This window comes from Drosophila melanogaster, chromosome 3L (genome assembly GCF_000001215.4).
Source record: "Drosophila melanogaster chromosome 3L".
In the NCBI taxonomy this organism is placed as follows: Eukaryota; Metazoa; Arthropoda; class Insecta; order Diptera; family Drosophilidae; genus Drosophila; species Drosophila melanogaster.
This window is the reverse complement of record NT_037436.4, coordinates 4,936,758-4,950,772: the sequence shown is the minus strand read 5'-3', so window position 1 is coordinate 4,950,772 and position 14,015 is coordinate 4,936,758. Positions and strand designations below refer to the sequence as shown.

The 14,015-nt window shown below is 43.1% G+C and overlaps 1 protein-coding gene across 2 annotated transcripts in view; it reads left to right on the top strand.

The window, feature by feature from the left end:
- Positions 1 to 14,015, top strand: part of Con (Connectin) — a 142,276-nt gene extending 128,261 nt beyond the window's left edge. The window contains exon 8 of one of the 2 annotated variants that reach the window (NM_001259706.2): positions 10,667 to 14,015. In NM_001259706.2, the coding sequence (NP_001246635.1) occupies positions 10,667 to 11,505 (839 nt within the window). In that variant the 3' untranslated portion in view covers positions 11,506 to 14,015. The remainder of the gene's footprint in view (positions 1 to 10,666) is intronic. The other variant, NM_079206.5, reaches the window with a different exon arrangement.

The following is a 14,015-nucleotide window of genomic DNA, read 5'->3' as shown; positions in this document are numbered from 1 at the left end:
AGCTGATGGAATTCCTAGGCAGCTCGTAACCAAGGATTTGCCATCAAGGTGAGCAGTGGGCAAAACTATTTGCCAAAATGCTCGTCACACGCTTTGGGCTTCGGGGATTTACCGGAGCTCTTCTTTTGCACCGGCTCCGGGTCCCCAGGACAAATGATCAGCATGTACTCGCATCGAAATTGCAGCCCATGCATCAAGCTCTAACTCGACGTGAAGGTGGAGCATCCAGTGTGGCAGCCAGGGGTCGATGGTTGACTCTTCATTTCACGCCGTGATTTGTGCAGCCACTTGAACTCTGCCCCAGGACGTAATTGCCATTGACAGGCGGCAGCTAAGCAGCTTTGCCGAGATTCTGGAAACACATCGCTGGTAGCCAAGGTGCAGGCAAAGAAATGCAGTCTTTTCATTTAGAAGAAGTAACTTAATTCATATTGAACGATACTAGAAATGGTTTAAAAACGTACATGGGGAGTGTATTTAAAAAGTTTGTGCTTAAGAAAATATTCAAAGATATCGTTGCCTATCTTGCATTCATTTAAAGCATTCAAACAAAAGCAATTTTCTAGAAGTGATAAACCTTTTTTCGAGTGTCCTGTTGCGGAGTGACATCGACCGCTGGCAAAGCCTGCTTCTGCATTCAACTGTTGTCCGTGTGCGGGCAGTTGAACACTGGCCCCTAAACAATGCCCCAGTTGGCCATTTCACGGACCTTTTGAGCCACGGACCACACCCACTCATGCTGGTTTGGCAGCACCGCCCACTGCACCACCCAAACATTCCAGTTGCAGTTGCAGTTGCACCTATGGCCAATGTATTTGGTGAAAAATTTATAGGCACGCCCTGCATTGTGGCATTTGTTTCAATTCCGATGCCCCAAAGGGTCATGTGTGCTTGTGTTCGAGTGGGTTGGTTGGATCGGAGCGGAGCAGGTGGATTCCTCTACAGTGCGCTCTGTAGCCTTGTTTATTTGTATGCGAATCACGTTCTGTTTGTGTCGTCGCGCCTGTGGTGTCCTGTTGGTCTCGTCTACTAGCCATGTTCTGCCAGGCATTGCCAATGCTTCCGCTTTAAAGGCAGTTCGAATTTTTCACAGAAGGCGCCGCCATAGCAATTGCTAATAAATGCCACGCCCATAGCGCTACCAACGACTGAATCCCCTCGCCAAACCCAAGGGTCGTGGCCAGCTCAATTGGTTCGTTATGCTCGCCGGTGGCCAGCGCCCTAGTCGTTAGATGGAATTGAATGGTTATTGTTTCGAAATATAAATAGGATTTCTAACAGATTTTTTTCGTAGCTCTGTTTTTGCCGGTCTGCCAAATAGCCAAAAACAATGTAAAAACTGTGCGTCTGTGGGCATGACAGCTGGAAACTGCAATTTGATTATTCGGTCCACCCTTTTCGGCTTTCTGTTTCTGTTGGCTTGGCAGCACTTAATAGAGTATTGTAAAATGCCAGAGTTCATAAATTTTCATGAGGCCAAACGGAAAGTGAGAGCCTGCAGAGAGCACATGAAATAATATTTGGTTTCACCGAGGTTAAAATGGTTCAAGTAACGTATTGATTTTCCACTATCGCTACACATGAAAAACAGAATTGGAAATGGATTGCGTTTTAATTTAAGCTAAAGAGAATACCCATTAAAACCACATATAAACGTGTCTAAAAGAACGTAACAATATGAATCTAATGCATACCTCTGGGCAAATCTTATACTCGTAGGTCGAATTTGTGGCAGCCTCAAATTTTCACACAATAGTTTATGCTCGCCATAATAAGTCGCCATAAAACTAGCTCCAATAGCCCGGAGTATTAAGTTTCTCAGTTATTAAATGATTTCGGCTCCCTAGGGTGTGCTAAACCTGTTTACGTCCTTATAAATTTCAATAATTAGTCAACCGATTAATTTGCAAGCACTTACTGAAGGTGATTAATACATGAGTACACGCCACCTTAAAGCACTTTATTAGAATTTCCCATGAAATAGGGCCTTGACCCCTGGCAGTTAAATTGCCCAGTTGGGCAGCAAATTAAACTTTCAACTTTGCGACGACCGAAACTCATTTGCAATGCAGCATCAGCATCCTTGTAAACACTGCGCGCACAAAGCTGCAACAATAAACAGGTATTAGGGACATGTTGGGGTGGGGCAGGATATAGTGGGGGCGAATTTAGATGCCGGAAGCGAGAATTTATTGGGACGCATAAAAGGCGTTTGCGCCTCATTGGCAAAAATGCCAAAACAAATGATGTTGGCCATAAACTGGACAAATGAGCGTGTGGCACGCACCCGAAATTGACTTTCAATAGTCAATGTCAGGGCAGCAGTTGCTCCATGTCCACCATGTCCGCCATGTCCGCCGTGTCCTGCATGTGCTGCGTGTCCTGCTGCAAATCCCGATGATTGCCAGCCATAAATCTATGGCTCAGCATTGTGTAGCATGTGTCCAGCCAGACTAATAAGTGGGACTCCGATTTGATGGGACTAGACCAGCTCGGGCTCGGATTCCACATGCCTGCCTCCTAACCTATCCCATGTGGAACATACATACATATTTATTTGGCGGATATATAGATGTGTGTGTTTATGTGGCGAACATGCATGCATAAGTAGTAATTCATTCCGTTTCGATTCGTTTCATTGCGTTTCATTTGCAATTTGCTGCTGAGCACTGCATAAATCACTCCTCGGCCCCCGAAAGTATTCCAAAAAGGGGAGCTATAAATATTTTAGAATTCAATTTCCGCACTTCCTTGGCGACGAGGATGTGGCGGCGAATGGCAAAGATGGCAAGGATGTGGACATGGGATGTGGGCATGCTTTTGAGCTCAAATTCACGCATCATAAATTAAAATCTCCGCCGCCTGTCCACGTAATTAAACGCAAACTCATCGCTCATCTTTTGTTTCGACAGTGAGCGGCATGCATTTAATTGTCTTTCGCCTTTCACCGGGCACCGTTTTAATTACGCACCTTTTTTTTTTCTATAGCCGCAGGCAAAAATTCGATTGAATGAAAACTGAAACTATGCGCACTCGCCTGGCATACTTTTTTAAACAAACAATGAATGCCAGGGGAAATGGCTGGAAATTCCGGTGGTATGAAAGGCGGCGCCTGAAAGCTAATGGACATATTCATACAATTTCCCCACACACTTCCACACTTCCAGGGCCAGCGGCCACATTAAGTAGTTCAATTATAACTTAAATGCGTATTATTAATGAGTTTTTATTGTATAATGTTGGACAACTTTGTGCGCCTTGAGGGGCACCCATATGTGCTCTTTACTCCCAACCACCCTTCCACACTCCATTTCAGCTGCATATTGTATAGTGTTTTTTTTTTGAGGACAAACTTTAAACGAAGAGCGAAGGAAAATCGCTTGGCTCGAAATTAAGTGGAAAAGTCTTTCGTTGACTGCCACTTAGTTTTAGTTAGCTAGCATGCCACCCAAAACTTAATCCAATCTCTGGCTCAGTTGACAATAGAGCCGGAAACTCTTAGCCTCTGTCCGTGCCATTTGGCCCAATTCGGCCATTAAATTCCTTGCATATGCCAGGATAGAGATATCAAGTTACAGAGATACACAGATAGATAGATACAGATACAGATTAGTGCCGCGGCTCTGCTACTGCTGATGGCTGATCATTAACGCGCTTTATTAACTGAATTTATTATAATTGCCAGCGCCAATGTCGCATAGTTTGCGAGCCGGGGACTTAAAGTTTGACGACGACATTTCGGCGGTGGGATAATGAAGCTTGTTTATAATTTATGCGCACTTCAAGGTGCCCGGGCATTAGGCGTGTTAATTTCCCGCATAAGCCCGCTTGGATTCCGTGGGATCCCGGCTTTGGCTCTGCTTTTAATGCGAATTCGGGGCTGTCATTGGAGCACTTATGCGCCGAAATGTGTGTGAGTGAAGTAATCTATCTTAATATATGCACGCCCTACCTCCCAACCCACCACCCAGCTCCCCCCGAAGTTTTCCGACCTGCCTCCCTCCACCCAGAATTTTCCGAACCACGCACTGGGGTAATGTTTTGCCTGCGGTTTTTCGTCAGTAGTTGATGTACTGGAATGTTGTTCTTCCCGCCACGCTTGCTTTGCCTAATTTGCCAGTTTGCGTATATGGCTGTACGTTTTTGGTTAGTCCTACCTACTTTAGATGGATCGCTGGAGCATGGCATGTCCTTCAGTTCGCAGGATGTGTGCGCTGAGCAAACACCTTCATCAATACTCGTTCGGCATTGACAGTAAACAGCAAGGCCTTCGAATGGCATCATTAAAAATGAACTACACAAGGGAAAACATTTAAATTGAACTGAGAGTATTTGCCAAGGAAGATGGCATGGTACAAACAAGCTGTACAGAATGTAGAATATATTTTGGATATAATTAGGCGATTTATGTTTTAATTATTGGTACGCAATCAAAGTCTGATATATATGCGAATGCTTCGGATTATAGCAGGTATAAATCAATGAAGATATATGTTTCAAACTAATTCCCATTAAATGAAACATTCAAATATATATTTTCGACTTGAAACTAATTAATAGCCCATAAATCAGTGATAGGCTTTTTATTTGCCGTGTACCTGCAAACTAGAAACTGTCTGCTGCTGGCACACATAGCTTCAGGTTTATTTATTTCCATAGTTCGCATCGATATTAACTGGGCCAAAACTCATTAGAACGGCACCGGGCAAACATAAATTGTGTACGACTAGCATTTAATTGAATATTTTGGCCAACTTATGCCGCATTCGATAAAATACATTGAGTGTCGCATAACTCTGGGCCCGGCCATCGAGCATTAGCAGTGCAGCCGGGCCATAAATAAACAGATGGAGGCAGTTCCTTGCCAGAGTTTACACTATGTAATAATTTCAATTTGCAATATATCCGTATTTCGTATCGCATCGTCGAGAGTGTCCAGTGAACGATATATCGGGGATGACAGGCGATGCGGACATGCGAGTGTTGGCATTGATGAATGGCCAACTGCACGGTGCATCTCGGCATGTGGTTATAGTCCTCCAGTCCTTCAATTCCCCAATCCTTCAGTACGTATATATGCCCCAATCCATCCGATCAAGCGGACAATTTATGTCAGTTTGATGCTTGATATATGGCCAGTGTCTCCATACGCGTATAATGCATATCTCCGCCGATAATAGACTGAACACCACCCACTCCGTGGATAAAAAGAATAAGGCCAGGGATGAGCAATATCCACTTGACTTGGCAAATCACAGAGAAATAACAAAAGATTCATTACTTATTTATACAATTCGTACCACGGGGTTTTTTCCCTTTTGGGCCACCCTCGCGTATATTTTATTAAATACAATTCAATTTCGGGAGTGGGCCGGAAATCTTCGTCGATGATGCTTGGGCTATTTTGGCAAACATTAGGCCGGCAATCGCACGTTGATCAGGGGTAACAAGTTGTTATTGTTATGACCATATATCTACCCTCTATAGCTGTCTGTATTTTTTATGCGATTTACCATATAACAAACACATTGCCCGCGAACCCTCTTCCGGTATAGACAACCCCCTGCTCCACTTCGCAATTGAAATCCACCCCACATTCCACATCCCCTCAGCTGTGCAAATATTTTGGCAAAGATGCTCGAGGGCTAATGTGCAAGTCCTGGCGCGGTTGAGTGGTCATATTTGATCGCCGCCCTTGATTTCTGCCCTAAGCCTCCCTCAGTCTCTCGTTTTTCCTTTTTTGGTTTTGCGAAAGTGATTTTCCTTTTTTTTTTCTCCGTCTGTGATTCGTCTTTGATTTGTTTATGCGATTTCATAAAATATTTATCCCCGGGCATAGTTGTTAAATCGCTTGCAATGACTTTCCCTTTTGGCAGCCGGCTGTTTGATCTTGCCGACTGTTTATTTGACTTCACGCTCGATTGCCGAAAATAATTTGATATGAAAGAAATAAAGTGTAATTTTTTCGTGATTCCGCTTGGCGCGGCTGATTGGAAAATCCTGCGCTTTCACTGAATGTTATTAAAATTACAAACTACAAAACACTGCGCAAAAATCAACACAACCATTACAAATTTCGTACGGCCATTCACACAGCGAAAATAAAAAAGGGAAACAAAATAAAGAGGACTTCCAGTTTAGTCCACTTCCTGTACCGGCTCGCATTCATTTGGCCTAATAAAAAACATTCAATGAGCGAAGCATTCACTTGGCGAAATAAAGAAAATTGGCGAGAAAAGGGACGGCCATTCAAATGGCTTTCAATGGCTGCTTCTTTCCTTCCGCCTTTTTTGGCCCCAACTTAGTGGAACCCCATTTGATTTTGAATGAACTTGGTGAAAATTGCCGAGGAATCTCCAACCCCTGCCATTCCAAAAGGGACGAACAAAATTAAATACACGCAATGCGAATGAGCCGGCAAAATCACACACAACCGTAACAAGCCAGAAAACAAGCCAACAGAAAAAAATATAAAACGAGCCAAAGAAAAACTTTGAAAATGAAGCTCATTAAAAAAAAAGGCGGCACGAAGAAGGTCCACAAATTTGAGGGCTTCCCCTCCGTTGGACAAATAAAAGAACTTGCCGAAAAGTGAGAGGGAATTCGGGGAAAGATAGAAAGTATCACATCGACTAACTTTGACTTCGTAAATGGATATGGATTTCTACTTCATTAAAATTCTTATTATTAACAAAGCTTTAAATTTACATCGCAATATATGTTTTTTTTTTACCTTAAAAGTGTTTAAACTTTTGACTTTTTTGTTCTATCGCTTTTCAAGATAGTACCTATATTGTCCTTTAAAATTGAATGCCAATCCTTTTGGCTCGCATCTATCACTTTCTTATCGCATGCTGTGTGCATCATCTGAATAAAAAGAGTATCCAAAGTCAATGGGTGGAGAAGATCCCGTTCACGCCTTCCCAAACAAGCTTGCCTTTATCACCAGCTCCCGACTACTCAAACCGGCAACAAAACCAACTAGCAACTACACAAAGCGAAACTTTCGACTTCATTTGCATACATAGCGCTCTCGAGATATGTAATAAAAAATGATAAAATCCTCCGGAGAGCAGAGTCCACCACATAGACACATACACGCGTGGAGAAAGGCGAAGGACAACGCTGCCACGCCCCCTTTGACCCCAGTTCACCCCCCAGCAGGGTAACTGGCAACTGTGCGTGCTGTCCCCTAGTGGCGGCCAAAGGCGGACCACCGCAAACGAACCCAGTTCCCAGTTACTACCAGTTACCAGTTACCAGCTACCAGCTAGCAGTTTTCCCAGTTGGCCAAAAGCCTGAAGCCCGGCGTTGGCCAGTTGGCGAGCCCGCCAAAAATGAGCTGATTTCAAACAAAGCTGCGCGCCATTCATGGATTCCTGGTGACCCCGACGCGGTCGGGATTGAAAAGAGTCCGGAGTACAAAAAAAAAAAAAACCGTAGTCCAGGGTGAAACAAAGGCCTTAAAACTAGGCCAGCAGCTGTGCTGATTTGGGGGCGTGCAGAAACTTTGGCCGTTTGTGTTGATATTTCCACCCCTCAACCAACCAAAAAAAAAAAAAAATAACGCAAAAAGGCGAAAAACCCAGCGATTTCTTTGCGCTTTTCAATATATGTACGGAAGTAGGTGCCGAGAGGGGCCAGCATGGGTTAATGTGGCAGGCAGCACCTAAAACCAGCCAATTAAAGCGAATTTTTGCCTTTTCCTTTTGAAACTTTTTCCTGCTTTGGTCGGCAAGCTACAGTTTTAGTATAATAAATTTAAAATAAATGTTAATGAAACGCCATTTAGAGGGTGTGCAGAAGAAAAAAGGCCGCAGAGGCCGCTGCCAGGACTCATGATGAAGGATTGCTGCCATTTCAGCCACTGTAAAATAATACCAGGGAAAACTTATACATATACCCTCGATAAAGGGCAAACATCTTGTGCAAACAAAGCCAATCAAAGGAGTCCACATTCCGGCCCTCAATGTCCCCGTTCCTTCCCGCACTGACAACTAATTATGAATATGTTTCAACACATGAAATGCCTCACAGACACATCGGCATTAAAACTGACCAAACAAAGTTCCAGTTGAGTCTAATTTGGCTGCACCGCACTCACACGCGCACACAAAACTGAACTTATGCAAATAGAGCTGACCGAAAAGTTATGGGCGGGAAAAGGGAAATGGGAAAAGGGTAAGGGAATAGGAAAGGGGAAGGGGAAAAGGGGTCCGAATCCGTCCGACAACGCCATGAAAATGACAATAATAAAATTTAATGTACACACAGACGCATGCATGCATGTGGAGCAGGTCCTCCCACTGTGTCAGTGTGTATGTAAATGTCCTTTGCTAACCGTAAAAACGTTTCCGACAGTTCTCTGTCCCCTCGCCAAATTTTAACCCAAAATGAAAGAAAAGCTACTGCGTCATCATACACTGAGACGAACTTTGGTCGACTTGAAATTGCTAGATAGGATCATACTTTGGAGGCTTGAGAGCTCTAATACATATTTCATTGAACAGTGGTTACATATCAAGATTTCTTCTGAGATAAAATGGATATAGAAAAGGATATTCAAAGAAATATATTCATCAAACTCTTATTTATTAGGGGGTGTTAATATTTTTTGACAGTGTTAAGCAGAGGGGTTGAGTAAGAGGAGCAGGAGCTGTTAAAGTTGAAAGTCATCTAGTTGACTAACAGCCGCAGTTCTCTAGCCACACATACACATGTACATATATGGCAATAAGGGGGCGTGGTTGTCATGGGTTGAGGGAGTTCATTGCATGCCAACAGAGTGGTGAGCGGGGCGCGTGTGTGTGTGTGTGTACCGGAGTGTGTGCAGCAGACCAAAACACTTCCTACCGCTTTGGCCAAGTATCATTAAAAATATAAAAGTATTTTATGCCACACAAAGTGCCACAGTCTAGTGTCCTCGGATCCATTTTCTCCACCCCGCTCATTTTCTATACACATATTTTTTGTAATTTTTATTTTTTTAAGCACTTTTATGGAACGTTGTCTGGGGGCAAGTCATTGTCATTTGGTCAGCTGCGAACAGCTGCCAACTGCAACGTCCACCCACCCATGGCCACATTCTCATCCTCATCCACCTTCCAGCTTTTTCCACACCACCCAGCTGGGTCACTTCATTATCATGTTAATTTTGTTGTAATTTGCTTGCTAAATGTTGCCAAGTCGTTGGCCATTTTTCCAACATTTTTCCGGACCGGCTTCCAAGTATACATAGTCTGCTCCTCCGGCTGTGCATATTTAACTTTATTTATGGTTTTTGCATGCTTTCATATGGAAAATTAGAATTTTTGACTGGCTCCTCTTGGCTTTTGCCCTCCGTCCTGCACTAATTTGCCGACTATTTTGCAAAGCAAAGTTTCCTTTTGTCATTTCGGGGCAAGTTTTCTTTTTGCCCGGACTACAGAAATATGCCTCGGATTATTATTGTCATTCGGGGAAGGAAAAGGACACCCGTTTGCCAACTCAATTGGCTGACTACAGACTTTGTGTGCCTTGCCAGTGATAATGATGACAATAGCCAGTGTGTTCATGTGTGTATTTGCCAGTTAGTCAATACTTTTCGTAACGCTTATGCTAATTATGCGACATGTTGACAGGACAAACTGTGTCACAATGTGTTTGGGCCTAATTATACCCACGAGGGTAGCTCATTTAGCCCCTTTTCAGGGCAAAGTTTCCTTCGGGAAACCCATTGAAACGCAATTTGATTTATTCATTAGACCATTGTCGGCGATTAGATCCACTCTGGCACTTGTTTATCCGCTCAATTTGGAACGCAGTCAGCCCATGTCCTCTAAGCAAATAGCAAATTGAAAAGGGGTTTTGAGCAGGATTAGAAGCAGGGGCAGATTGGGTCCACGCATGGCCAGGCGTACTACAAAATAATTGACAACAGTTTGAGATGGAGAGGAACTGGGAAACTGGGGAACCGTAGAATCACAGAACCGGAGCTGGCTGTCCAACTGACTGACAGACGCTGGCCCACAGACGGGAATGGTCAAAACCCCTGCTGCAATCGCTCCCCAATGAGAGGAGGCTGCTGTCTAAATTGGAAATGTCATTGAGGCGTTTAACGTGAGGAGCAGCCCCAATGACAACGACATCGACATCCGACTCCGACTCCGACTCCGACTCCTTCTCCAGCTTCTGTTCCTGTTCTTTCTCCAACCAACTCCGTCTGCAACTTTGACTCCCTACTCTCGAACGTGGGCAAAATCATTTAAAATGGCTGGCTGGATTCATACAAGCCGAAGCTGAAGCTTCAAGCCGTGCACTGCGAGAACTGCAGATATCTAAGCTTTATTACATGCATTAATCGAGCGTTAAGATGTATTCCGGAGCTTTTTTTTAATTTATGTGGTATGTGATATTTTTTGCTGTGTGCCCGTAGCTAGAGTGGCAATCGGCCATCAAATGACAGCCAATTGTTGCAGTCGGCCACTTAGCAGCTGAGGGGAAAATCATTCGCTTACGTGGGCAGACGTTCAGGCATTCAAACATCCAGACGGCGGGGCATTCAAACGTGGACAATCGGTTTGGGGCGACGATTTGACAAAAGCAATTTCAGGGATAACCCGCCAGCCGCCTGCAAGTTATATTTAACCCCAAAATCTCCTCTTTCTTTTTCACCTGTCTTCCGCAGACAACAAATTCATTTGCGACTGTCGTCTGCAGTGGATCTTCGAATTGAAAAATCGCACACGTCACCTGCAGCTGCGTGACTCGCTGGAGGACCTGCACTGCACGCTGCAGGAGCCGAAACTGTCGCACTTTGTGGACCCGGTGCCGCCGACCATCCTGGACGTGCTCAATATCGGGGGATTCACGGCGATTGGCAGCAATAGCGCCAGCATGGGCGGTGTGGGCAACAGCGTGGTGGGCAGCAGCTACAGCGGCCTGACTATGGACGACAGCAGGAAGCATTTGGGCAGCAGATCCCGACAGGCACTGCGGGGACAGCGGCAGTTCGCCTCGAGTGCGGAGAACGTGGTGGAGTCCAAGATGCGCAGGAGGAGGAAGCGACAGGAGGAGGTCAAGGAGAAGGACCTGGCGGCAGTGGCTCCGGCTCACAAGCGATATGACTACTACGATGACAACAACGGAGGCATGTCCTTGGGTCATGGCCTAGACCTGGATGACAATCTTAGCTTGCACAAGCAGGGATTCTATGGTGCCGGTTCTCCCGTAGTGGGTCACAACGATGTGGATGTCCTGATGACATCGCACTCCGCGTCGGGAGACGCCCTCGACATACTGACCACCAAGAACGCAATCTACATCAAGTTGTTCCTGCTGAAGCCAGAAATGCTGCCCTGCCACGATGAACTCAGCGATCCCACCGAGCTGCCCCTCTCCCGCGATCTGATGGATGTGCGCAGCAATGTGGGCCAGGACATGTCGACGGCAGGGGCAAATTCTTTGGCCCAGGGCATGACGATCATAGTGAGTCTAGTCGCACTGATGATGATCAGCCGGGGTTGAAGACTCAACTCCGAGAATGGTTGCTGAATGGTGACCCCGACGTTTGGTTCTACATTGTACATACTGTCTTGGAGATGTGGTGCCCTTGGGAAACGAGCTTCAACACGTTAATTACGAAAGATACCAGCTACAGTCCTGTAAATATGTAAAAAGGGGTAACAAAATTCGATAAATTTAATACTATAAACCTAGCTGATAGCTGTAATGATAGACTCGACTTTTCAACAACTTCAGCAGCAGATTCAGATTGAGATATAGAAACCGATACCAAAACCATTACCGAAACTATAAGCCCAAAACGAACCCAAAAGAGAACCTCCGAGCAAACTGGCGTTTCATTTAAAAAGAAAGATACTCAACTTATCGCAGGATGATGACTACCACTACACTCTACTACATAGAATTAGTTTAAACGGTTAGCCATAGTGACACTTTTGGTTTACTTGAGCAAGGTACATACTACAGTAAAACTTGGAAAGCGCTAAACGTCTTAGAATGAGAGACAGAGCTGGCCAAAACCACTAAATGAGGCATGCCTGTAAGATAAACGCAAATGCAGAACATAACACAATCGCTGAAAGTTGCAACGATAGCCGTTAGTCGATAGGCAATAGATGATAGCAGATAGAATATAAATAATAATTAATAAATGTAATAGGTAAACGTAAAATTCCCGGCCACCCGCAGTTCTCCCTTAGAGTTTAAGTCTGCTTTTTAGTTGTAAGACTGTTTGCTACCCTAAAATTCTCGCCTGAAAAAAAAACCTTGTTCCGGGAAAATTACACAGCAAACACTTTTCTGCTTTTGTCCTACTTTCGCCGCACCAAAAATAAAAACGAAAACATAAACAAGAAATAAAAATGAATACATTGCGAATTTATATAACTTATTTGAATAGATTCAAATTAAAGAAAACAAAGCCATAAAGAGATATAATAATAAAAACAAAACAGAAATATGCATAACGATTTTTGTAGCTTAAGACTGAATATATAAAGGTAAATTATGCTAATATATACAAAATATTTATATGGAAAATACTGTATGTTTAATTGTATTGTAATAAATGCAAGCTGGGGGAAAGGGTAATGTCATTTTTAGAAAACCAAAAGAGCCGACGCGATTCGTGCATTCAAATTAGTATGGATGCACATTACACTTTATTTGGCAATTTATTACGTATTTAATTATGCACAAAACTATGATTTACCAAAAAAACGAAAAAAAAAAACGAACAAAAAAAGCTGTTTATTAATGTGTTTAATAATTCATATAAAAAAGAAGTTAAAGTAAGCAAAAACCGAATGCAAATTTATTGTGTAAAAAAGGGGTGAAGTTTTCATACAGAAAGCCCCGAAAAAAGAAAGAGCTGGAAAAATAGAACGCCGAGCATAAGGAGCAAGCATAGTTTTAGTGGACAATCAGCAGATAAGTGAAGTGAAAGCAAACAGCAGGAAAATCGGGGAAAATCCCAAGGAGCTGGGAAGCAGATGCCCGGAAAAGCGCCAAGGAAATAAGGGGGCAAGAAAATTTAAAACACTTGAAACAAGCGAAATAATGAAATAGACGAGAGCAAAGCAGAAAACCCAAAACTATTTTAAGTAACTGGATATAAGCTAAATGTATTTAGTGTTTTGATTACCAACTAAGAACTTAAACACAAGAAAGAAAAACCAAAAAAAATAAATAAAATTAAAAAAATAAACCAAATAATAAGTGTGAAGAAACGTGAATCTAAGAAAACTTCTATCTAAGCAGGGCACTTATTTCATTATTGTTGATACTCAGCCATTTTACACTCATTTCATTTGATTGTCACGAAGTTACTATGCTAGAGATTGTGAAAGGATTTTCAGTTGCCTCAAGGAGTTGGGCGAAATTCGATTGACTTAGCCACTCTGTCTAGTGCATTAAATGCTTGTAATGATAAATTATTAACGACACGAACACTTAATTAACACCTAGCCTTAAGAATTGAGAAATTTTAACCAAAGATTTTGTGTTCCTCTTATCGCCTAAGAAATGTTTGGTTGTTTTGTTTTCTTGTGCCATTTGAAATGATTTGTATCTCTTCTATTTTTTACGGCTAAGCAGCGCATGGAAGTAGGCAGCGATTAAAGTAATTTTTGAATATAAACAACTAATGTAGCTTACTTAATTATTTTAACTTAAATGTACACAGAGCGAACGGACAGCAAGTAATATAATCGAAATATAAATGTATTTGATGTAAGAAGTTTGCTTAATTGATACCAAAACCGAAATGTCAACCCCAGCCCACAAACACAAAACCATGAATGAAAGGACCTTCAGGGCGTGAGACTTGAAGGGGGCGTGGCGCCACCAAAATGCCGAAACCAGAATACATTCCAATTGCAATATTTTGTTTAACTTTTACTTTGCTGGGGCCCCGTCTTAAAGTCCTCGAACGCCACTGAGGTCCCGCTCATGGAATCCAGAAAACAATTTTGAAAGAAAAACCATCTAAATATATTTAATGTAAAAAAAAT